General features: G+C 40.6%; 1 protein-coding gene across 1 annotated transcript in view; it reads left to right on the top strand.

Moving 5' to 3' along the window:
* Positions 1-26,375, top strand: part of LOC308403984 (transmembrane protein 132C) — a 310,199-nt gene that overhangs the window by 238,823 nt on the left and 45,001 nt on the right. The window contains exon 6 of the mRNA XM_080893797.1: positions 9,173-9,316. Within this exon, the coding sequence (XP_080749923.1) occupies positions 9,173-9,316 (144 nt within the window). The remainder of the gene's footprint in view (positions 1-9,172; positions 9,317-26,375) is intronic.

Raw genomic sequence — 26,375 nt, forward strand, 5'->3', positions numbered from 1 at the left:
AGTATTTTGTCCAGTGGACAAAATACTCATTTGCCTAATAATTCTGCACTCCCTGTATGTCTATCTCAATTGCAGGAGTTAAATTATGGAACAGTCTAACAGAAGAAATAAAAGACAGTAAAAACATAAAACAGTTTAAAGTAAAATATAAAAACCTAATTTTAAATAATTATAAGAATGAAGAAAACGAGGTTAACCCAGGACGGTAATGTTGCTGGTAATGGTGTTGCCGTTCTTTTTCGGTTTTTTTGTTTTGGTTTGTTTGTTTTTCCATAACTTGTGTATCTGCAAATATACACATTCTGTATTTTTCATATGAAAGAAACTATACTGTGGTGGGGCTTGCTAATTTCTTGTTTTTGATTTATGTATGTTTTGCTTTGTTTTGCTTTACTTCATATGTTTCATATGTTGTTTGTTTAATTTAAGACAAAAAAAAAAGAATTAAATGAATGAGAGGTAAAACTTGAGGGGGTAGGGACAAATAAGTAAATACTTCAGCCTATTCCTTTTCAAACAAATAATGGAATGATATTTTGTAATGATTGTGAAGGTACATGTTTGAAATGTTTGAAATAAAAATGAACTGAACTGAACTGAGATAGCAAGGAGCAGAGGTCTCAAGGTTGGAAAGTATGTCCACAACAGCTCACGTTTTTGCCACATGTATCACAAACCACGTCTCAGCTGTTTGTGGAGGTAAAATAAGTCCGCACATGACTCCCATTACGCTCAGCCATTGTTGTGAGTGCGCACGCCAAGGGGCTGCAAGACTTTTATACAGCCGTATTTCGCACACGACTATGAAAGCCGGAAGAGGAAGTAGTTCCTTTGAATGTAGACAATAAGAAAGTTATAGTTTCTTTCCACTGTGTTCCTGTTAATGATAAACTATAAATTTACCCTAAATTACTAAAATATCGATATTTTAATGTGAGAATCGATTCTAGAACATAAATGATTGGTATCGGAGGAATCGATATTTCAGGATCAATCCGCACATCACTATTAGTGATGCCTTGGTCAAGATCTGGGAGGAGACTCCCAGGACACTATCCATCATCTTAGTCAGGGCATTTCCTTCACGTTGTCAGCCATGCATAAAAGCAGATGGGGGGTGGGGGGCATACAAACTAATGATTTGCACTACCATTTTGAATTGCTGCAATGACATTTTGGCAAAGTGGACTGGCCTCTTTGGATTAACAAGAGAGAGCGAGGAGGCTCTTAAGGACTGTTTTGAGTCGACTGTGTGGGAGGTGATCTGTGACGACCATGGAGAGGACATCGACAGCCTTACTACATGCATTACTGACTATATTAATTTCTGTGTGGATAACACCGTACCTACCAGGACTGTACGGTGTTTCTCCAACAACAAACCTTGGATTACCCCAGAAATTAAAGCTGTCCTCAAGCAGAAGAGGAGGGCCTTCAAATCCAAAGACAAAGAGGAGTTGAAAAGGGTGCAGAGAGAGTTGAGGGGACTGATAAGGAATGGGAAGGACAGCTACAGGCAGAAGATGGAGAACCAGCTTCAACAAAACAACGTTGGTGAAGTCTGGAGAGGCCTCAGAACCATCTCAGGCCACAAACAGCAGAACTCTCTGCCTGGGAGGGATGTGAGGTGGGCAAATGAACTGAATAATTTCTTCAACAGATTTGATTCAACCATGAGACAGTCTACAACATCGGCTGCAGACTCACCCACCCCCACTGCTGCTGTTCCACCTCTGACACCTCAGACACTTCACACCTCCTCTATTCACCCTGCTCACTCCTCCCCACCCCCAACAACAGCATCCAATACACACTCAACACAAGGCTCCAGCCTGTCTCTCTCAACCACCCAGGTTAGGAGGGAACTGAGGAGGATTAATGGCAAGAAGGCAGCGGGTCCAGATGGCATCAGCTCGAGGGTCGTCAGGTCCTGCGCGGACCAACTGTGTGGGGTGATGGAGCACCTCTTCAACCTGAGCCTGAGGTTGGGAAGAGTCCCACAGCTCTGGAAAACCTCCTGTGTTGTACCAGTGCCAAAGACTTCACGCCCCAAAGACCTCAACAGCTACAGGCCGGTGGCTCTGACATCCCACCTGATGAAGACCCTGGAGCGGTTGGTCCTGGCTCAGCTTCGGCGCCTAACAAGCTCATCACTGGACCCACTTCAGTTTGCCTACCAGCCTGGCATTGGAGCGGATGATGCCGTCATTCACCTCCTACATCGTTCCCTCGCTCACCTGGAGACCGCTGAAAGCACTGTGAGAATCATGTTCTTTGATTTCTCCAGTGCCTTCAACACCATTCTTCCCTCGGTTCTGAAGGACAAGCTGGAGAACTCTGGAGTGGACCATCACCTCACTACCTGGATTTTGGACTACCTCACCGACCGACCACAGTATGTGAGGACTCAGGGCTGTGTGTCGGACAGGGTCGTCTGCAGTACGGGGGCCCCACAGGGAACGGTTCTGGCTCCGTTCCTCTTCACCATCTACACTGCAGACTTCTCCCACAATTCCACCCAGTGCTTCCTGCAGAAGTTCTCTGATGACTCTGCAATAGTCGGCCTCATCACTGATGGGGACGACAAGGAGTACAGAGGACTGACTCAAGACTTTGTGGACTGGTGCCAGCTGAACTACCTCCAGATCAACGCCAGTAAAACCAAGGAGCTGGTGGTAGACTTCCGCAGGCACAAGCATTCTCCACTGCAACCACTGAACATCCAGGGTATGGACATTGAGGCTGTGGACAGCTACAGGTACCTTGGTGTTCATCTGAACAACAGACTGGACTGGACTCATAACTCAGACGCCCTCTACAGGAAAGGGCAGAGCAGGCTGTACCTGCTGCGGAGACTCAGGTCGTTTGGGGTGGAGGGCCCACTCCTGAAGACCTTCTATGACTCTGTGGTGGCTTCTGCTATCTTTTATGGTGTGGTCTGCTGGGGCGGCAGCATCTCTGCTGGGGACAGGAAGAGACTGAACAGGGTGATCCGAAGGGCCAGCTCTGTTCTAGGATGCCCTCTGGACCCAGTGGAGGTGGTGAGTGACAGGAGAACGGCGGCTAAGCTGTCATCCCTGTTGGACAACATCTCCCACCCCATGCAGCAGACTGTGACAGCACTGAGCAGCTCCTTCAGTGGGAGACTGCGGCACCCACGGTGTGGGACGGAGAGATTTCGCAGGTCTTTCCTCCCCACTGCTGTCAGACTCCATAATAAAGACTTTAACTGATCAAGCACACACATCCATACATATGCAATAATACTAAGTGCAATAATCCTTTCTGTCATCGTTGTATTTTTACTCAGTTGTATATAGCATTCGTATTCTATTTTTATCTTATTGTATATTTTTATTCTATTTTATTCTACTGTATATAGTATATTATTTTATTCTATTCTGTACAGCTGTGTACTGTATTTATTCTTATTGTATTCTAATTTTTGCGTCATAACTTTTGCACTGTCCACTTCCTGCTGTGACAAAACAAATTTCCCATGTGTGGGACTAATAAAGGTTATCTTATCTTATCTTAAGCTGATATAGATACATAGATAGGTGTGTGTGTGTGTGTGCGTGTGTGTGCGTGTGTTAAACTATATATGTATATTGTAACTGATTTGAATTAGTAGAATTAGTGTGAAAATAAAAAAGTAGAAATATCCTTAGTATATAATTAAATGTGAGTAAAGAATATTAATATTATCCACGTGTGAAAATTAATTTAAGTAGTTACATGTAAAATACCCCGTAAAGCAATACATACACAGACATGAAAACAAATAGAAATGAGCAAAAAGACATGCACGCACGCACGCACACACACACACACACACACACACACACAGAATGTCATACCGTTGATGTGTTTAATGGGTCTGTAGTAAATTGCAGCTAAGTGCCTTCAACAAATTTTCCTTCAGCAGCTGAGCCTTGACACACAGTGCATGTGTGTAAGCTCACATTGTTATGCTGAAAATACTTGGCTGGTGGCAGGAATGACGTAATAAATTGGAACAATATATATATATATATATATACACACACACACACACACACACACACACACACACACACACACACACACACACACATACGTATATAGTATCGGTAGATTTGTAGACACCTTGTCAAACACAGAGCAGAGATGTCAAATACCTTGTCATTTATATATATATATGTATATATACATATGTGTGTGTGTGTCACCATAGATATGTACAAACTATAAATGTTTCTAGAAAGAGTATATAAACCAAATTCCAGTGCAGCAAAACAACTTCAAAGAACCTCAATTAATGTACAAACCCTGTCTTGACAATGGCATTGGAGCAGAAATATGTTAAACACTAGATTTGCACACATGCACGCCTTTAATGACTTTAATGCTTAATTAACGCTGTATATGTATATATGTATTAAACAGTGTACAGGGTTGTATGACCTAAAATTTGTTTTACTAGCCTTCTGCTGTGGGATTTCGGTGTAGACGCATACATGCATGCAACATCGGCTTTCTGCTTTTCGGCCTTCTGAACTCTGGATGCATAAATATGTACAATAGCAAAAAAAATCTTTTCAGTCTTTCTCTGTTTTCTTTTGTACCACACTTTTTTATATCACAGCAAATATCAAGATGAACAGCGTGGGACTTTTACAGTGACAAATAACAACTGAACATTGATCATGATGGTCTTTGATGATTAAGTGCAGCTTCATTGCTCTGACTAAACCAACGCAATTGTTTCTCTGTTGTATTTGTGCAAATACATACACGGAGGAATGAAATTCAATGATTGTATAATGACATGGGAATAGGGTCTGGATCAAATAACATTTGTTAATGGGGATATTGGGTACCTTCCTGATTAAAAGGCCAATTACTCCATTAACTATTCATCCTTTTAACTAAATGACTCATGTCAATAAATGGGATGCCTTTAATGCATTTTTGGGCCATTTGGTTGTTTGCTTTTAGTAAAGCACATGCTTGGTTTGGCCCAAATGTGTCAATATGTGCCTAGCTTTGTAAGTGTGTGCCATGTATTTAATATAGCCAAAGGGCTATAGGCTGATTAAATGACTGCTTTGAATTTAAAACAGTGTCCTGTTGCTTTGGGTATAGAAGAAATTCTATCATGTCTTAGTGTGTTAACATCATTCAGTTTAATGTATTCAAACTCAGAAAGTCATGGATGGCTAGCCCTCATTTGCAATCATGTGACATGATTTTGTTTTTTCATTTTTACAGGTAAAGGCACCAAACACAGTCTGTTTTCTTTATACTGATAAAATTGTTCCTTCAAAATAAAAGAACAAGTAGACTTGCTGCAGAACCCTTTCTTACTCTTCTAGTAAAATGGACTGTAGTGTATGATGCATTTATTTCCCAAAAATAGAAATTTAAATTCTTTAAGGGCAGTAGCAGAAGGAACGGGGTGGGTGAGGGTGGGGGATGGGGGTGGATGGGACTTATGCCACAGGGTTTGCAAGACTGTGGTTAGAGGTCAAAAAAAGTGCAAACGGATGACAAGAGTTGTATATGTTCCAAAAATGTCCCCCAAATAAGAAACTTGACAATTTAAGAAATGAAGAGAATAGCAGATAGGGTAGATATGTTGTCATTTATATGTGTGTTTTTAAGCATGTGTTAATATCTTTGTGTTAATTGTTTGTCTGTATTTTCATTTTGATGGAAAGAAATTCTGGTATTTTATGTGCGAGTGTGTGTAAAAAGGAGAGAGACGGAAAGAGAGTGGGTGAAGATCAGCAGAGGAGAAGTAAGGAGAGTCAGAAAGAGAAATGCTTACAAACCCATATTGTAAGTTGGAATTGAATTTATACAGAAGAGCAAAATGCTCACATTTTTTACTGTGTCAACTATTTTGCTCTTTGTGTGTGTGTGTTACTGATGGGTGGTCTCGCTCTAGTTGCTTCACTTGAAGTTGCACATTCTCACACGCATGCATGCATGGCTAAACTTTGCTGAGGAGGGAGGCCGTTCCCTAGACTTTATTTTTTCTTTGTAACATGCACATACAAACATATTTGTCAGTGCATAGGTTTAAGTGCACACACACACACACACAGTCTCTTGCTCCCTCTTGCCAAATATGTGTATATATGTGTACATGAGTGAGACTCTTATGCATAAACAGACACACATACCCATGCACAGGTGTTGTCAGGAACCTACATGAAATCACACAAAAACGCATTCATTCATACATACAAATACTTGCCACATTTACCACCCATTCACACACTTGCTCTGAGCTTATCTCAGTGCAGTGTGCAGCGGCTTTTGAAGGCAGTAGGGGAGCCAGTTGTTGACGAGCCACTTAATAATTCCCATGGACAGGCATGAAATTCTTTCCTTTTCTTTCTCTGGCTCTTTTTCTGTCTCCTTTACAGTTGCTCTAATATCCCTCTTCGTGTTATGTTTTATCTGCTAATTTTCACATTCTCTATTTTCTGAAAATTTGTTCTCATTCATTCATTTTTCTGTTTTCTCTATTTTTGCATCTTTTTACTTTTTGTTCTGACAAAATTTCTTTTGAAAAATGTATGGACTATATTTTTTGTCAAAAACACAGTGTCCAACAGTGCTGTTTCATATTGCAGATTGCATAATGACCAGGTAAGGGTTTTTTTTCTGTTTGAGGTCTTTCTTCCCCATACACGCTCTGAAATGATACCTTCAATCTCTTTCTGTTTCTGGAGAGAGGAAATCCAATGAGTAAGGCTCTTTTTTTGCTGACACATTGTTAAGTTTAGTTTGAGTTTGGTGGTATGTAATGGTGACTATATATGTTATGACATGTCCTTATACTCTCAAAAAGAATGAAAAGCTTTAGCCTTATCCTGCCAATTCTATTTCTTTCAATAGCTTTCACACAGACCAAGAGAAATTTTACAAACCCTTATCACTCCAGTCAGTTTGAGACACTAATAGCAGATGCAGCAGATGCAGCAATAGTTCCCATGTCATCAAAACACATATTCATGAATAGAACAAACACTATAAGATATTTGCATAATGCAGAGCTAGCTTAGCTCGCCCTCAAACAAAGAATGAGTATTCTCACTTAACTCGTAATTTCTGTTTCTGCTAAGCTAAAAATACAGGTGAAAATTCAAACACCTCCACGGACAGTGGAACTGAAGACCCGGTGGATTTGTTTCATTTATGATGGCAATAGGAAAATCCTTAGCATATTGCACAGCCAGTGAGACTAAAATTAGCATGAGATTTAATTGTATAGATACAGGACAGAGGTTTGTCAAAATGTTAAGGCTCAGGGAAAATTAAACTCAGGTCAGTTTGATACTGTATGTAACAAAGGATTAAATCATTTCAAAAATCTTGAAATTTGAAAGTCACTAGTAAAATATAGTTAAATAAAGAGTAAAGCACTTTTCTTTCTCTGAAATTACATAATGCTTTATAAGGTATCAACTACCTAAAATACGCATTAAAATGTCTGTTTGGAAAGACTGGGAGTCAACTTGTGCCAGATTTTCCGTGACTTCTTATTTCTCAAGATGTCCACTTCTTAACTATCGTAGTAAGGTAAACTTTAAAAACATCAAATATTTTTACAGGATAATGTGAATAACTGGCTTTATTTCTATACCATAGCTGGATATTCGTCTAGAAGATGCACGCACACATAATTGTGACTGTGCCAAATCAAATAACTGTATCATAGCCTTGCTCTAAGTTTAACTGTTTCATCATCATTCAAATGTTGGCAAGTCCCGTTTTTGTGCCTATAGTATAAAAAGCAGAGATATAAACGTAGTATTTATGGCACTACTGTGGCGAGTGCCTCAGGATACTGCACACATTTTATCATACATATATATAGACATACAGAAAAACAGACACATTATCTACTGTTCTGGTTATCTTATAAAGCCCATCTGCTGCTTCTTCCACCTCAGGGCAGATAAAGAATATTATTGCTGGTTACCTGTGCGTAAACAGTGTTTTTATTAAATGGGATTGTGTGTGGATCAGAAGTCCTATTCGTGTGTGTGTGTGTGTGTGTGTGTGTGTGTGTGTGTGTGTGTGTGTGTGTGTGTGTGTGTGTGTGTGTGTGTGTGTGTGTGTGACATCTTATTCTACTTATTTAGTTGCACTTATTTTCGATACAGTACACAGAATTTGCCTCTGAGCTTGAAACTGTTTCTGAGCAATGTTGTTCCTTTATAGTGAATAAAATGGCCTAAACTAAATATCAGAGATTTATTCTCTGTTTCTTCTTCATCTTCTCTGCTGGCATCATGTATATTGAGCTTAATTACACTGGTGTCAAATTACAGACACATATACATACTTCCCATCCAGACACAGGGGCACAGAACAGTACTCTGTAATCAGGCTCGTATGTGTGTGTGTGTGTGTGTGTGTTGGTGGTGATAAATGCCCCCTTGGAAACTCAATGCCAAATAATCAAGATTGACACTGGCACACAGTGTTCTGAGGTGTGCATGTATGCTGGTTTGTTTGTACTATTTTTATTCAAAGGATTTAATCAAATGTAATCATGCTGATTACAATAATCACAAGGTTTATAATCACCTTTTCCCCTCTCTCTCTCTTCCTTTTAAAAACTCTCCATCGTCTCCACACAGTGGTTCTTCCTCTTTCTCCTCCTGCATCTTTCACCATCATCAGTAAAGTCTTACTTTTCATGTACTTTGAGTATAGCATGTCAAAGTTTGGGTGGGAGTTTAGTTTGAAGCTCTGATAATGCCTGGTGGCTTATTATTAACACCGGCATAAATTTCAGGTTTCCCCAGCATATCATCTCAGCTGTCTAATTGAAAGACAGTGCTGTGCTGGGTCTTATCCTGTATATTAAAAGTAGATAAAAATAATGTGGAAACACATGCACACATGTTAAATCCACACAGAAAGCCCCAGAGTCGAACCTTGGAGCTTCTTGCTGAGGGCAGTGCTAGCTCTTTCATCTCAAGTTTCAACAAAATTATTTGAGAAAAATGACATTTGACGTAATTTAAAATGTCGAATGATTTTATATATATATATATATATATATATATATATATATATATATATATTCCTGCATGTACCAACCGCCAACTATATCGAGCGACATGAACTTCAGGGCTCATGAAATTTTTTTTCCTTCCCTCTACAGGACACAGAGATTGTGAATACAGCCATTCTAACCGGTCGACATGTTGCAGTGCCAATCAAAGTGGTTACTGTGGAAAGCGATGGGCAGGTGAGGGAGGTGGACGACTCTATCACCTGCAGCTCAACAGATGTGGATGTGGTTAAGGTAAGCATCCATAATAAGCACAGTGAAATGCTCATGTGTAAATTATAGAAATAGTTTTATGTAATAAACTTCACAAAAGGTGAGAACCTAAAATACCAATGCATTTTAAGACACAAGGAACCAAGAATTTGTGTATTTGTGTGATATGGAATTGAACAAACACACATCTTGCTGCCTAAACTCTAGTATACCAATATACTCATATAAAACAGATAATACACAAGGAAAAAACCAAACTGTGAGGAGATAGATTTCTTTGCATAAATTATCTCCAATCTATCTTCAATTATGACTGTAATCCAAAGTCTTTGAGGACTCGCGTTGTTCTTTTATAAAAGAGCACTAGTGTGTCCAGGCTTTTCTTTCTTAAATCTTGTTTGATTGAATGGCAGTGATCAGATGCTGATATGGGATTCTTGCACTTATCTGCCTAAAAAATTTTTTTTGGTTTAAAGGACAGTTTAATCATAAAAGGGAGCCAGCTAAACTGATATGAGTTTCCTAGTTAAGCTGCAATTACTAAGCTATGGTTACACGTAAGCCGTATCGCAGGGATAAATGGTTTCGTATGGGTTTCCATTTTTTCACCTTCCAGACATCAGGAAAAATGGTTTGCTTGCAGGTCACATACATATAAGTATTCCAGACCTTCACGTCTGTTGATTAAAAATTGCCAGGCAGAACATTCTTATAAATAAGGTTTCCCTTCAGATTTGGTGTTATTTACCAAAGCACAATGTAAAAAAAAAAGGAAAGAAAAAACAAACACACCCATAGTTACTTGTTGGAATATTAATTCTTTGCTGTTTCTACATTGCTTCGATCTGAACTGTCCTACTTTCAATGGAATAATTAGATTTTTTTTTTAAACCACTCATTGAATATAATGCATTAGAATCACAATACTTTATTGATCCCTAAGGAAATTATGATGCATCTTGTATAATTACATGTCTATCTTTTGTATGTGCGCAAGGATTAAAAAAATGCCCTGACTCATTGAGGATATAGCATAAGGATATCTTGACCACAAGTAGCACAGTATGACTCACACCCAATTCACTTACTGCATTCAATATTCATGAGACAACTAAAACTTTGATTAAATTACTATAATTTTTTTTAAAAGAAATGTAGGCGGTTCTATAAGCACAAAAACCTATTTTTATATTATATAGACTTTGTATTCAATTTCAGTTAAGTTCAGTTTTATTCATATAGCACCAAGTCACAACAACAGTGACCTTGGGTGGCTTTATATTGTAAGGTAAAGACCCTACAGTTTCTGTCACATGTATCATGCTTTTTCTTGACTCTGTAATAATTTAATACTTTCTGAGTAATGCCTTCCACAACAGGGTACAGGTAATCTGGAGCAGCTGTTAGAATGATACTATGACCGGTGTCTGTCTATGGCAATCTTAAGCTGAATCCCGTTCCGTTACACTTGGAACTGAACCTGGGATGGAAGGGCCAGCTTAAGCCTTAAGTGGCTTTCCCATACAAGCTGGATACACAACCACCACACTAATTAATAAACAAGTATTTCCTTTACAAAAACAAGCCAGTACCAAGGAATAAGGATTGATTCCTCTGGCACTACACTTTCCGTGCCCTCGGGGCCTAAAATGAAACACATCCTCTCTGTGACAGTTTCAATATGAAGCCAATTACCTGGTACAAGCCGACAGGAGTGGTGCTGTTTAACTACAATCAATAACAACACAGGGAAAATGGAAAGCTATATGTGTGTGGTGGGTAGGTATACCACATCTAGATGTTACAGACAACCGTATAGTACAAGCACAAATAAATATTTAAACAGCTATTACTGAGAAAGAAACACAGCTCTGTGTTTAAAAAAACAGACTGCTGTCCTACCTTGGTGTAGTTTCAGCTGGGGTCAAAGGGTTATCACTACAGCTTGACCACAGAAGGTCAAACTTCAAGGTCAAAATTAGTTTAATAATACTGTAAGTAACCATTTTACAAGGTCTTATTACAGGGCTTACTAGGACCAGCTAAGTCATAAACCAGCATCTAACCACACATGAAAACACAATATTTTGTTTTTATACTCCTACTTTGGTGTGAAAAACACTATCTACCTAACGGCAGGTAGGGACTGTTACCTTTGAACAGAGCTGTGTTAGTTGTTTGTGTTTCCTGTAAACAAACAGCAAAGCAGAGGCTCATCTGTCCCACTATCAGAGAGAAATAAAGAATGTTTCAGAAAATGTTGATCACCAAGGCATTTCTCACCCACATTCAATGGAACCTTCAAAATTAGATAGTTTTCTCTATCATTTATGATTTATCTTGAAATAAAGCCGATGGCCATGGCAGCTTTTGAAATGGGGCACAGTGCATTAGCAATTGAAGCAATGCTCGTCATAGCACTCTGGGAGTTGCCGCACACATACTGTATGATGCACACTTCTGGTGAAGCTTTTAAAATTCTTTTATAGGTTTGAAGCTTCTGCAGTAATAAATGTCAGTGTAGCACTACATCAAATTTCTCCACTTTAACTTTATTCTTGATTTAGAAGAATAATAAAGTATAAATTCTTAAGGGAGAAAATGTTTCTGTGGGGTTTTTTTTTGTCTTAGTTGGAGGCAATAAGCTCAGAAAGATTAGATTTCCATTTGGTTTTACATCAGATTCTATTAACTTACCTTTTTGTATAATTACTTATTGTAGATAAATGTTTGCAGGGGGAATTGCACAGCACCCTTTACTGATTACCTGAATATATGGAAATGAATGTATGGGAATTACTTGGTGAACATATTCCTGGCTGCAGTGTAATGCTGTTTCCTTGAATTTAATGCATTTATCTTTGATAACAATAATAAAAAAAAAACCTGTGATGTACTACCTCGATAGTTTCCCTCCTCTTCAACCCTCGCTTTCCTTTCCTGCATTCTCTTTCAGTGTAAACTATCTTGTTAAGGTATCTTCAGATGCCGTCACTTGTGATGTGTGTACGTGTATGAGTTGCTGTTGTTGATACAGCAGTATGTGTAGGTCGGTGGTGTCAAAGCTAGTAGGGGACAAATAGGGGACAAGCGCACGCATACACACAAATTAGTACCATTATCCTGACCTCACGCAAAACAAGGAGGGGAAAGGAGGAAAGATGGGATGAAGAGTGGTGAGAAGATGACAAATGGATCAATGAGGAGAGGAAAGGAGAGTAGAGAAAGAACATGAATGTAGAGACTGCAAAGAAGGAAAGATGTTAGTAATGCAGAGGAAAGGAGAGAAGAAAATGATAGCAATGAGTGGAAAAAGAAAGAGGTTTACTGATTTAAAACTTAAAAATGCAGAAACATTTATATCCATAAGAACAACTGACTGCTAAATCAGGATCTGCCAGTTATGCGAGCCAACTAAAAGCTCTAAAACCTGTTCTTTATATGATTAAAGCTTACACTATTTCCAGAGATAACATCATGGTGACAGACTAACTTAAAATGAATTTGTTACACTTACATGTTTTGTCTTAGAAACTAGAATAAAGTAGCCTGTAATAAAATAAAAGCAAGACACATCCTAATTAAGATAAGATAAGATAAGATAAGATAAGATAAGATAAGATAACTCTTTATTGTCATTGCACAGTCATACATAGTACAGTAGTACAATGAAATTGGAAAAACTGTCCTACGTCGGCACTACATATAACACAACACGACACGATATGACACATCACAACGTAACAAACAACACAACACAGTATATTAACTTAGTATAAAAAAGAAGAATAAGTGTATGTGTATTGCACACTGTTATTATTGCACATTAATTATTATTGCACCTTGTTATAAATATAAATATTATTGTTATCGTTTTAAACATTGTTACCTCCCCCTAAAAAGTCCAGGGAGGTATCCAGTCAGGTCAGCTATTTACATTGATCAGGGCTATTGCCCTGTTGTAAAAGCTGTCCTTGAGTCTATTTGTTCGGGACCTCAGCAGCCTGAACCTCCTGCCAGACGGCAGCAGCTTAAACACCCGGTGTCCTGGGTGTGTGCAGTCCCGTAGGATGCTGCGTGCCCTCTTGAGACAGCGAGTGCTGTACAGGTCCTTCAGGGAGGGAAGAGGATGTCCAATGATTTTTTGGGCCATGTTGATGACCCTCTGGAGTGCCTTTCTGTGTGCTGTGGTGCAGCTGGAGAACCACACACCGATGCAATATGTCAGCACACTTTCAATGGAGCAGCGGTAGAAGACGGTCAGCAGCTCCTTCTTCAGGTCCATTTTTCTGAGGATTCTCAGAAAGTGGAGACGCTGTTGGGCCTTCTTTAAGACCGCAGAGGTGTTAGAGCTCCATTGGAGGTCTGTGTCTATGTGCACACCCAGAAACTTGAAACTGGAGACCCTTTCCACGCACTCCCCGTTGATGCTGACAGGCTGCAGCTCGGACTTCCTCCTTCTGAAGTCAACTACCAGTTCTTTTGTTTTGGTGGTATTGAGGTCCAGGTTGTTGTCTGCACACCAATCTGACAGCCTCTGAACTTCAGCTCTGTATGCAGTCTCATCTCCCCCTGAGATGAGCCCCACCACAGTGGTATCATCTGCAAACTTGATGACTGTGTTGTCTGGGTGGGAACTAACACAGTCATGTGTGTACAGAGTGTACAGTAGGGGACTCAGTACACAGCCTTGTGGAGAGCCGGTGTTGAGGCTGAGGGCTGAGGAAAGATGAGGCCCCACTCTAACTCTCTGTACACGGTCTGAGAGGAAGTCTCTGATCCAGCGGCAGGTGGTGGAAGGAAGTCCAATTTCCAGCAGTTTATCTATTAGTCTGTCCGGGAGTATCGTATTGAAAGCAGAGCTAAAGTCAACAAAGAGCAGCCTGGCGTAACGGCCCTGCACTTCCAGGTGAGAGATGGTGGTGTGGAGCGTTGTAGCAATGGCATCTTCAGTTGATCTGTTAGCTCTGTATGCAAACTGGAGCGGGTCGAGTGTGGGTGGCAGGCAGGACATGATGTGACGTCGGACCAGTTTCTCAAAGCACTTCATTATAACAGGTGTTAGAGCAACTGGTCGGTAGTCGTTGAGGCTGCTAATGTTAGTACGCTTTGGCAGTGGGACAATTGTGGCTGACTTTAGGCACGGCGGGATGCAGGACTGGGACAGTGAAGTGTTGAAGATCTTAGTGAAGACCCCAGCCAGCTGGTCTGCACACTCTTTTAGGACCTTTGCGGATACCCCATCTGGTCCGGTGGCCTTCCTGGGGTTCACTGCCCTCAGTGTGCGCCTCACCTCATATTCCTGCACTATGAGGCTTGGGCTGCTGCTGTCCGATGTTTTTGCTGCTGCTGCCTCTGGTCCCTTCACCTCAAAGCGTGCGAAGAAGTGGTTCAGCTCCTCTGCAAGCTCCGCGTTACCCTCAGTCAACGTGGTATTGCCAGGTTTGTAGTTGGTTAAGTGCTGAACTCCCTGCCATACCTGTCGTGAGTTGTTGGTGGTGAAGTGGTCTTCGATCCTTCTCTTGTACGCTGCCTTGGCCTCTCTGATGCCTCTTTTCAACTGAGATCTGGCTGCACTGTACTGCATACCATCACCGGATCTAAAAGCGGCGTCACGTTGCTTCAGCAGGACCTGGACCTCTTTAGTCATCCAGGGTTTCTGGTTGGGATACACCCGGAGACGTTTGTCCACAGTGACACTGTTGACACAGAAGTTAATATATGAGAGCACTGATGTTGTGTGCTCTTCAAGGTCCTGATGTTCGAACACGCTCCAGTCCGTGTTTTCAAAACAGTCCTGCAGCTGATGTGATGCACCTTCTGGCCAGGTTTTCACAGTTTTTGTGACTGGGGGGGCTCTTCTCCTAATGGGAGTGTATGCAGGGATCAACAGCATGGACATGTGGTCTGACAAACCTAGATGTGGTAGAGGGGTTGCTCTGTAGCCTTTTTGGATGTTGCTGTAGGCTTTATCCAATGTGTTTTTCCCCCTCGTTGCACATTTAATATGCTGTTCAAATCTGGGGAATACTGACCTTAAATCAGCATGGTTGAAGTCCCCAGCTATAATTGGGCATTTAGTACAAGTAGAGAGGCAGAAGCAGAAGAAAACTATCAGACTTCCTTCCTGTATCCTTCCTATAGTTCTCCTTGTTTTATATTCAGGTGCAGTGATAGCATTTAAGCTCACCTCCTTAAAAATTGTCCTTCTCTCTCTATTTTAAATTTGATGTGCACATCCATTGACAAGAATAGCTTTATGACCTTCAGAAAACAGTATCTGATTGATGCCTGGTTTCTCTAAGCTGTAATGAAGGACTTCAACTACAGGTTCCACTATACATAAAAAACAGTAACACTTCACAGTAGTGCCATAAATACTACGTTTATATCTCTGCTTTTTATACTATAGTCACAAAAACAGGACTTGCCAACATTTGAATGATGATGAAACAGTTAAACTTAGAGCAAGGCTATGATACAGTTATTTGATTTGTACCTCACCATAGTGAAGTAATAAAATAAACAATAAGCCAGAGTGCCAAAGAAGACCAAAGTTGCAGATAAACCCTTACATTAGGCAACAATTTTATATCGAGGTATTAAGTGTCAGAAACCTCAGAACTACCTACTAACTGCAATGTGATGTGATCTACGATCTAAGAGTGAATGTAAATGTGAAATGACCACTATTTTTGTTTCAAATGTTATATGCAGAAAAAGTGTGTCAGAAATCTTTTAATGGCCTTGCAAAACTGTACATACAGCACTCTTCCACAGACAGATGAATATATATGTATATGTATATGTATATTTGTGCACACACGTGGGATCACGCAGATACGTGTCAAAGTGTCCAGCTGGTTCATTAAACAGCACACAGATCAATTCTTAATTTGCTTTGTATCCATACTAATACATGCACCAACACACACACCCTAAATCTCCCTAAAACATGCGTGCAGATATACGCACAAACACACACAGACAAACACACACACCTCCATCACTTCAGAGATTTGTCTTCAATCTCCACACAAACTAAATATTGTTCAAACCCACTGAGTTTGTCTGTGAGATTATTTCTGTGTGGACTGTTTGGGTTTTTTCCCCTTATTTATATATTTTTGTTTTGTTTTTTATGCAACATGCATATTCGTTCCTCAAATTATAATGTCGTATTAAAGGCACATAGGTTGTTGGTGGCTTGGAGCACTGTTCACGTTAATAGTTGATCAAATTAAACCTGTACACTGAAAAATGATGCTTTAGTCACTGCAGGCATGGCCGGTGTTCCACATTAACTGGTGTTTGATTAGTGATGGTGAAAACAATGTGTTGCAGGAGTAGCTTTGCAGAAGTTGCTACTGACAGATGGGGAAATCAACATTGTGAATGTTTCATCTTTAAAATGCATTTCTTTGTTTGTTTGTTTTTTGTTGTTGTTTTTTTGTTTGTTTTTTAAAAACATGACAAAACTGTTATTGCATTGATCAAAAACAAAAAAAATCCAGAAAGTATTCACAGTGCTTCAATTGTTCCACATTTTGTCATTTTACAGCCTTATTCCAAAATGGATTACCATATAACCACTCTGCCACTCATGCCTGCTGGGTTGTCCTTCTGCAAGGTTCTCCTCTCATTACAGAGCAATGCTGGAGCTCTGTCAGAGTGATAATCAGGTTCTTGATCACCTCCATGACTAAGGCCCTTCTTCCCCAGTTGCTTAGATTGGCCAGGCAGCAAGCTGCAGGAAGAGTCCTCATGATTCCAAACGTCTTCCATTTATGGATGATATCACTCTGCTAACTGGGACCTTGAGTTTTTTCTGTACCCTTCCCCAGATCTGAGCCTTGATACAATTCTGCCTTAAAGGTCTACAGACAATTCTGTGTCTGGCTCATGTCCGTGGCTTTGTATATGCTCAAAAATGCACAGTTAACTTATGAACCTGATATAATCATGTCCAATCATATCAATGTACTAGAGGTGAACTCCAGTCCAGATGTAGAAACATTTGACAGTTGATCTGTGGAAACGGGATGCCCGTGAGCTTAATTTTGATTGCCATGGCAAAGGCTGTGAATACTTGTCATATTTATATTTTTTATTCGTTTTTCAAGAATGTCAAGCAAATGTTTTTTGGTGAAAAATGAATGTAATCTCTTTTGGAATAACATGACAAAATGTGGAACGAGTGAAGCGCTGAATACTTTGTAGATGCACTGCAGATGACTGAGATGACACCCGTTTATAATTTCACCAAAGTTAATAAACTCTATGGCAAATCTTCTTGTTCCATTATTATTCTTCCCACGCATTTATATATGATTTGCAGATTGTCAGCCTTACAGCCAAAGCACACACTTTATATTATTTGCACTTAGGTGAAATAGATGCTAGTCAGCCCATGCTACACTGTTGACAATATATTAGAAACCTCTGCAAATGTTTTATATCCTGATCCTTTAAAAAAAATACACTCTAAAATAATTGAATATATCACCATGCGTTTGTTTTCAGTTTACTACATTTACAATGTTATTTTAGTGCTAATAGTTTAAGCTGGGGTATTCTTTAAGTGGTAGAAAAGTAAAATTATATAAATAGAGTTTATTATATTAAAATTATAGTAAAATGCTAAAAGATGAATTGCCAGGTGCTGTTGAACATAGGCAGTATAAAAGATGGTTGTAGCTACAATGACATCATCTGTTGGTTTGTCCCATTTTGAAGCCTTGAGTTCAGTGTTCCTGCATCACCATCTTGGTTGCAAGAAACCAGATGTGACGAGGAAGAGTGGGCCAGACTGTGAAATTGGTTGATCACTGGCTGACTACTTGTGACTGACAAGTCAGTGAGCAATGAGCAATGCAAAATACCACACCCAGTCCTCCTTTTTGAAGGAAGGATATTCAAAACAGATTTTATTTTCCTTTTTCAATGCAAACCAAAAACAGGGGTTTACAGGGGTCCTAAAGGAGTCTGTTTTCCCAAACACTTAGGACCACACTCACTTTAGTCTCCTGGTAAGAAAACTATCTCAATGTTTTACACTGCTGTTAATAGATAAGTGTAAAGTTACCAGTGATGTGAATAACGGCGTTACTTTTTTCAGTAACAAGTAATCTAACTAGTTACTATTCCTATCGTTACAACGCCGTTACCGTTACTAACAAGAAGATGCGGTGCGGTCACGTTACTATTTTTCAACAAACAGACGGTTGAAGCTGTGTTCAGCTTTACTGCACTTTATATCAGTTGCACGGAAGTAGCTGACTACATAAGTAATCTGGGCGCTACAGCTTTAAGCAGCTGCGAGCGCTTCCACAGGCGGCTATCACTTTCTGGTAGACAATCACTTTTTGGCACAACACCTGGAGCTAAGGAGGCAAAACAATCACATGAGTGCTGCTGTTTGACTGAGGAAGAATAAAGTAGTCGTGGTAAGCCAATCACACGACCACTTCAAGATGACAAAGCAACAAGGTGATATATACCAGTTTTTAAATGGTGTTGACAGGCCACGTAAAACCAGTCATGATAAACAATATATATGCGTGTTTTTTCCTCAATAGTTTCGCCATGTTTACTGTCTAAGGACAGCGCCAGCAAGCACTCTCTGCGTATAACCAAAAAATAAAAAAACTAAACAAAAACAGCCCGTTCGTTTTGGTGGAAAAATGTACCATGTCAACATGACATTAGTTTGTTTAGGAAGAGGGGGAAGTTTTAGGAGTGACGGCAAGAGTGAGAGAGAGAGAGAGAAAGACAGCAGAAGGAGAGAGAGAGCGAGTTTTGAGATGTGAGAGATTTGTGACGTTTAGCATGTTTGGAGTGTGTAGTTAATGTGTTGTCTTGTGTAGTTAGTGTGTAGTGTTGGATAGTTTTGTGTTGTGTGTCAGAACAATGAGGTGACTGCTGTCTCCAGGTAGAAACAGGAGGAGTGATACACCTGCTGCTGTCAGACCTGCAGGTATCAGGCTGTGATGTTCTCCTTTATAGTGGACAGAACTTTATGGAGTGGCACAAAATATTTGTGTGGCATCTTATTGAATGCAGAACAGCTGATTGTTATGTAAATAGTTTGAAATGGTTTAAAAAAAAAAAAAAGGGGTAAAAGGTAAATAGCTGTCAAACCCAGTGGGGGTGCACAAAGACAACTAAGCAAATCCTTCTGGCTTATACCAAGCAATACAGATTCTTATACCAAGCAATACAGATTCTCAAAAAAAAAAAAAAGTTCCCCATAAGTAACACATGTTAACATCAAATCCACTGATCCACACTGAAGTCCATGAGTTTTATCTGAATGTCCATGAGAGATGTCCAAGCGCTATTGTCCATAAATGAGGGGAATGGTGTGTATGATTGCGGAAATCGGTGTATTTGGAAAATGGGGACAGAGCGTCGTCTTTGATAGCTTCCTACCCAACCGGTGGAAGCTTCAATTGCAGAATGAGTCCTGCTCCTAGCCGTTCATTTGCTCGCCGTCCTTTTTCATACCCCAAAAAAGGTTCACCTGGCCTGCATTAAATAAACAAGGCCAATAAGAAATCACAAGAATAATACAAAAATGTCAGCCAATTAAGCTAAATACATTAAGTTATTCTTGTTCCTGTGTACACAATTTATAAATAAACAAACAATATATTGGTTAAATAGAATATATTTAACCAATAAGGATTTAACTGAAACATTTCAACTGCTACATACTATGTAGCTTCACAACATTTTTTTATTCAACAAATATCGGTCAAATCAAAATCAAATTGTTTGGACCCACAGCAGCCAATTAGCGTCAGCTGGTAGCAATACAAACAGTCAATTAAAAGTTCAAACTCACCAATTCCGTTCTGTTCAGTGCACAACAACACTATGGCTCTGGCTCACAGTAATCAGCATCTAAGTTGCATAAGTTAGTTGGTGTTAAAAAAAAATGACGGGAGGAAGCCCGGGACAGGCTTACTATGACCTACATGCCATCCGACTGGCTGAGCAAAGTCATGTGCTTGGAGTCATGTATTTGTGATACGTTCAATAAGTGCAGGAAATTACTCTGGGTTACAGCTGCAAATAACTTTGTTGTTTGCGAAACTTGTGCATATGATTTTAAAATTGACAATTTATATATGCATTTAATTGAACCATGAAATATGGTTCAATAAACATGTTTGTGGTTGTTACAGTAAAAAATATAACTTTTTCTACTCAGATGTTATGTTTTTTGTCTGATTTTAGATCAATTGTGTTAATACAGTATGTCAACATGAGAACATAACTGTAAATTCAGACATTTGAGGTTGTGCTGAAAAGAATGATACCAAACAAGGCAAAGTAAATAGTTTTTAAAGGTGAAATGTGGAGGGAAAATCAAAAGTGGTTAAAATGGCCAATTATACCCTGGACCCCAGAGGGTCAAACAATATTTACTTTTCAAGTAATTAATTACTTTTAGAATCTTGTAACTCAGTTACTAACTAGTTACTTTTTTGAAGAAGTAACTAGTAACTATAATTAATTACTTTTTCAAAGTAACTTGCCCAACACACCTTTTTTCCACAAGCAGAATTACAGATACCTGTATTTAATACTGGTAAAAGGTGAAGCACCGATTCAACATTCATACGCATGTCAAAATAAAACCGATAATAAAACACTGCATGATGTATGGTTGCCAAAAAAGTACAGACTTTGAAGTGTACTAAAGATATAAAGTGAAAGGCGGCTCTTTGAAGGACATTTCTAACAGCTGTTTTGTCCAAAGCTAACTGAAATGCATTTCATATTAATATAATAGTAAAAAAAAAAAAAAATATATATATATATATATATATATATATATATATATATATATACATATATATAACAAGAAGGCATCGGTGGGCAAGGGACGAAAACAGGGCGTTGTTGGAATGCTACTACGCAAGTAACCCCGGCGGAAGGGGCTACATGAATAGGATGAGGGACCTATGGATTCTTCGATACCCAACATCCACAATGACGGCGAAACAACTAGTAGCTCAGTGTTCCAACATTCGAAAGAAGGGACTGCTCTCACAGCTAGAGATTGACGAGGTACAACACAAATGCTACGGCAAGGAGGAGTCAGGACGCCAGGTCAGGGGGGAGATATCATCACCCCCACCCGAGATTGGGTACATAGCCCCAAGTGTGATAGGAGAAGGATCGTTGAGTGCGAGAGGAACTGACCTGAAAAATAGGATCATGGCCAAGCTTGAAACCTGGATCCCCCGTAGCCGGTTACCAAGATTACGTGAAGTACCCTCAGAAGGTCTGCTAGATGATGTTAATGCAGCACTACGGGCAATACCTACAACCACGATTACCGACACTAACAAGCTGATCTACAATACGGCAGCAGTGATCAGTGAGATGCTTGGCTACAAGTTGAACAGCCACAAGGGGCAGTACCCTCCATGGAGAAGGAGGCTAGAGGGCAAGATCAAAGTAGCACGGAGAGAGGTTAGCCAACTAACGGAGTTGCAGAAAGGTGCGACGAATAAGGTGCCTAAGAAATACAGCAAGCTGTCCATACCTGAGGCCTTGGAAACTGCCAAGCAAAGACTCACAGCCTTGGCCAGCCGCTTGAGGAGGTACACCAGAGAGATAGAAGGCAGGAGAATAAACCAGCTGTTCTCCACAGAACCAGCAAAGGTGTACTCTCAGTGGCAAGGGAACAATAAGAGAACAGCACCACCAAGGCTGGAGACGGAGCAATACTGGAAGAGCATATGGGAGAAGGATGCAACCCATAACGGCAATGCTCAGTGGCTAGAGGATCTGAGGGCAGACCACAGCGACCTCCCTGAACAGGGTCCAGTAACCATCACAGTGGCAGATATCCAAGAAAGGGTCTCCAGTATGAAGAGTTGGACAGCACCAGGGCCCGACATGGTTCACACCTACTGGATGAAGAAGCTAACTGCACTCCACGAGCGTCTGGCAGCACAAATGAACCAGCTGCTAGTTAACGAGAGACACCCGGAATGGCTAACTGAAGGCCGGACGGTCCTGATCCCCAAGGACCCCAAGAAGGGACCGGTCCCCTCCAACTACCGACCAATAACCTGCCTCAGTACTACATGGAAGCTCCTGTCAGGCATCATATCGGCTAAGATGAACAGGCACATGGGTCAATACATGAGCGGGACACAGAAAGGAATTGGCAAGAATACCAGAGGCGCAAAACACCAGCTACTGGTAGACAGAACAATCAGCCGAGACTGCAAGACCAGACTGACCAACCTGTGCACTGCCTGGATTGATTACAAGAAGGCCTATGACTCAATGCCCCACAGCTGGATACTGGAATGCCTAGAATTGTACAAGATCAATGGGACCCTAAGAGCCTTCATCAGGAACTCAATGGGGATGTGGCGTACAACACTAGAGGCCAACTCCAAGCCCATAGCACAAGTCACCATCAAGTGCGGGATCTACCAAGGAGATGCTCTGTCCCCACTGCTGTTCTGCATAGGCCTGAACCCCCTCAGTGAGATCATTAACAAGACTGGCTACGGATACCGACTACAGAACGGAGCAGTTGTCAGCCACCTCCTGTACATGGATGACATCAAGCTGTATGCCAAGAGTGAACGAGACATCGATTCACTGATCCACACTACCAGGCTATACAGCAATGACATTGGAATGTCGTTCGGACTGGAGAAGTGTAGTCGGATGGTAACAAAGAGAGGGAAGGTAGTCAGAACTGAGGGGATTGAACTACCAGAAGGCAACATTGCAGACATAGAGGACAGTTACAAGTACTTGGGGATCCCGCAGGCGAATGGGAACCATGAAGAGGCCGCTAGAAAAGCTGCAACCACCAAGTACCTGCAGAGGGTCAGGCAAGTCCTGAGGAGTCAGCTGAATGGTAAGAACAAGATCCGGGCCATCAACACGTACGCCCTGCCCGTGATCAGGTACCCTGCTGGGGTAATAGGCTGGCCAAAGGAGGAGATAGAAGCCACTGACATAAAGACAAGAAAGCTCCTTACCATGCATGGAGGGTTTCACCCCAAGTCCAGCACCCTGAGGCTGTACGCTAAGCGGAAGGAAGGGGGCCGGGGACTGGTGAGTGTCAGCACCACAGTCCAGGATGAGACAACGAACATCCAAGAATACATTGGGAAGATGGCCCCAACTGACCGAGTGCTCAGTGAATACCTCAGGCAGCAGAAACCCAAGAAAGAGGAGGGAGACGAGGAACCATCATGGAAGGACAGAGCCCTGCACGGTATGTACCACCGGCAGATAGAGGAGGTGGCTGATATCCAGAAATCCTACCAGTGGCTGGACAAAGCTGGACTGAAAGACAGCACAGAGGCACTAATCATGGCAGCACAAGAACAAGCTCTGAGCACAAGATCCATAGAGGCTGGGGTCTATCACACCAGGCAAGACCCCAGGTGCAGGCTGTGTAAAGATGCCCCAGAGACAATCCAGCACATAACAGCAGGGTGCAAGATGCTAGCAGGCAAGGCATACATGGAACGCCATAACCAAGTGGCCGGCATAGTGTACAGGAACATCTGTGCGGAGTATAACCTGGAAGTCCCGAGGTCAAAATGGGAGATGCCCCCAAGGGTGGTGGAGAATGACCGAGCTAAGATCCTGTGGGACTTCCAGATACAGACGGACAAAATGGTGGTGGCTAACCAACCGGACATAGTGGTGGTAGACAAACAGAAGAAGACGGCCGTAGTGATCGATGTAGCGGTTCCGAATGACAGCAATATCAGGAAGAAGGAACACGAGAAGCTGGAGAAATACCAAGGGCTCAGAGAAGAGCTCGAGAGGATGTGGAGGGTGAAGGTAACGGTGGTCCCCGTGGTAATCGGAGCACTAGGTGCGGTGACTCCCAAGATAGGCGAGTGGCTCCAGCAGATCCCGGGAACAACATCGGAGATCTCTGTCCAGAAGAGCGCAGTCCTGGGAACAGCTAAGATACTGCGCAGGACCCTCAAGCTCCCAGGCCTCTGGTAGAGGATCCGAGCTTGAAGGATAAACCGCCCGCAGGGGCGTGCTGGGTGTTTTATATATATATATAAAGCTAATTTATTTTAACTTCTACTAATCATTCTAATGAATATACTCAGTTTGAACACTCGGGTGACTTTGTCCTCATGACCGAACTTAAAAATGAACATTGTGCTAAAATTGAGACATAAATTATATGTTTATGGCTCTTTCGTGTAAAATCTGTTTATGTAATAAGCACTGGTGATGAATTTACCCATAGGATTCCTTTTGTTGTACATGTAATGTTGTTCCCTCTATTTATGTTGAAATCAGTTTGATGTTGGGAAGCTGTGTAGTGAAATAGGAAGTGTGTTAAACCCAATGAGACCATTGTAAGAAGTAGGAAGTAGAAATATTAGTGTTAAAAGGTTAAAGGTACCTGAAAACTCAACTTTCATATAGTAACAAATTTTTTGTACGTCATCACTTCCCACCTATGTCTCTCAGTCTAGGAAAAAGTGGAATGATAATATGATGGACAAGAGAGACTTGTCTGTTAGGTGACTGTCATCACATTTAGCACTCTGTCATCAATCGTTTTTCTCCCCATGCAGTGCATTCACTGTTGGCTTGCACTATTACTCAAACCTGTGAAATTATACACACAGAATTTCAACAAAGCACAGTTCATATTAAGGATTTATTGCATAGCAAAGCAATACTTCTTCATAAGAAATAATAGATTTTTAATATCGTGCTTCTGTTAAAAACATCACATATTGTTAAAAAATGTCACTTTTATAAAATCATCCTGAATATATTAAACTGATAATAAATCTGTCATGGCATTTTATTAATTGCATAATGATAGCGAGGTTGCGTCTGAAGAATACTTCAGCTAAAATCTAGTCATAATTAAGGCAGGTGCAGATGTGTCACTGGCTGATACCCTAGCATCAACTCAATTTGAGTGCAGATAAAGTGCATGCTTTGGTTTTAGGGTTGAGAATCCTCAAATCACATTAAACAAATGGGAAGAATAATAATGGCAATAGAAACCTTTGCCGAACTTTTTTTTTTTTTTTTTTTAAATGTGTTGGTATTATGAATTAGCAGTCTTATACTTCATTTATGATAGTGTGATTATGTCTGTGTTCATATATATTTGCCTATTTGGAAGCCTGTGGAGAAAGATTGTTAACCAAATGTGTGCAAATGTGCTGCCATACGGTCTTCAAAGATCCCAACTAAACATTGCATGATGTATGGTGGTCAAACATTAACTGGTTGACATGTGGGCCTGAACAGAAAAGGGAGCGGCAGCGGAGTTCATCGGGAATGGGTGAAGTGCCAAAAAACAAAAATGATCAAACTAATTTATAACAATAATTACATTCTGAAAATTATAGTGGGTGGCTGTACACTTTAAATTGCTTATAACTTCACCCTTCTCCACAGCTGTCTGATGGACAGCAGCACAAATAATTGTAATCCACAGACCAGTTGTAGCATGTTTTGACATTGCCCCCATCTGACAACAGATGTTCTGTCCACGTAGGCAGGCAGTCCATAGCTACCCACATACTGCCAATGTGCTACCACCATTTAAGCATAATTTCCCCACCATGCATGGAATAATCTAACACCACTAATCTGGTGGTATATATATATATATATATATATATATATATATATATACATATACCAGTTAGATATTTTATGATATTTTACACCAGAGTTACGTCAAATGCTGTGGGTGGCATTCATCTGTGGGAGCTGTAGCCTGTCAGTCCACTATTTACTTGACCTGTCAAAATGCCAAAAATTCTGAGTTGAGGATATCCGGAACTTTTTTCTTTGTAAGTCCTGCGCTTTTTGCTAGTGTTTCCTGCCATTAGGTGGTACATCTGAAACTTCTTTTTTTTTTTTTTTTGCAGTAGACTAAGCTGCTAACTTGGTCAATGGCTCTAAATGCTTCAGAAGCCATTGACATTTTGCCATCACTGGCATGAAAAGAAAACCAGAATGAGGCATTCAAGGAGACAGTCAGAATAAAATCTTTCAGCAATCGTAGATACTGAACTATACAAAT

Source organism: Rhamphochromis sp. 'chilingali' (assembly GCF_963969265.1).
Source record: "Rhamphochromis sp. 'chilingali' genome assembly, chromosome: 10".
Lineage (NCBI taxonomy): Eukaryota > Metazoa > Chordata > Actinopteri > Cichliformes > Cichlidae > Rhamphochromis > Rhamphochromis sp. 'chilingali'.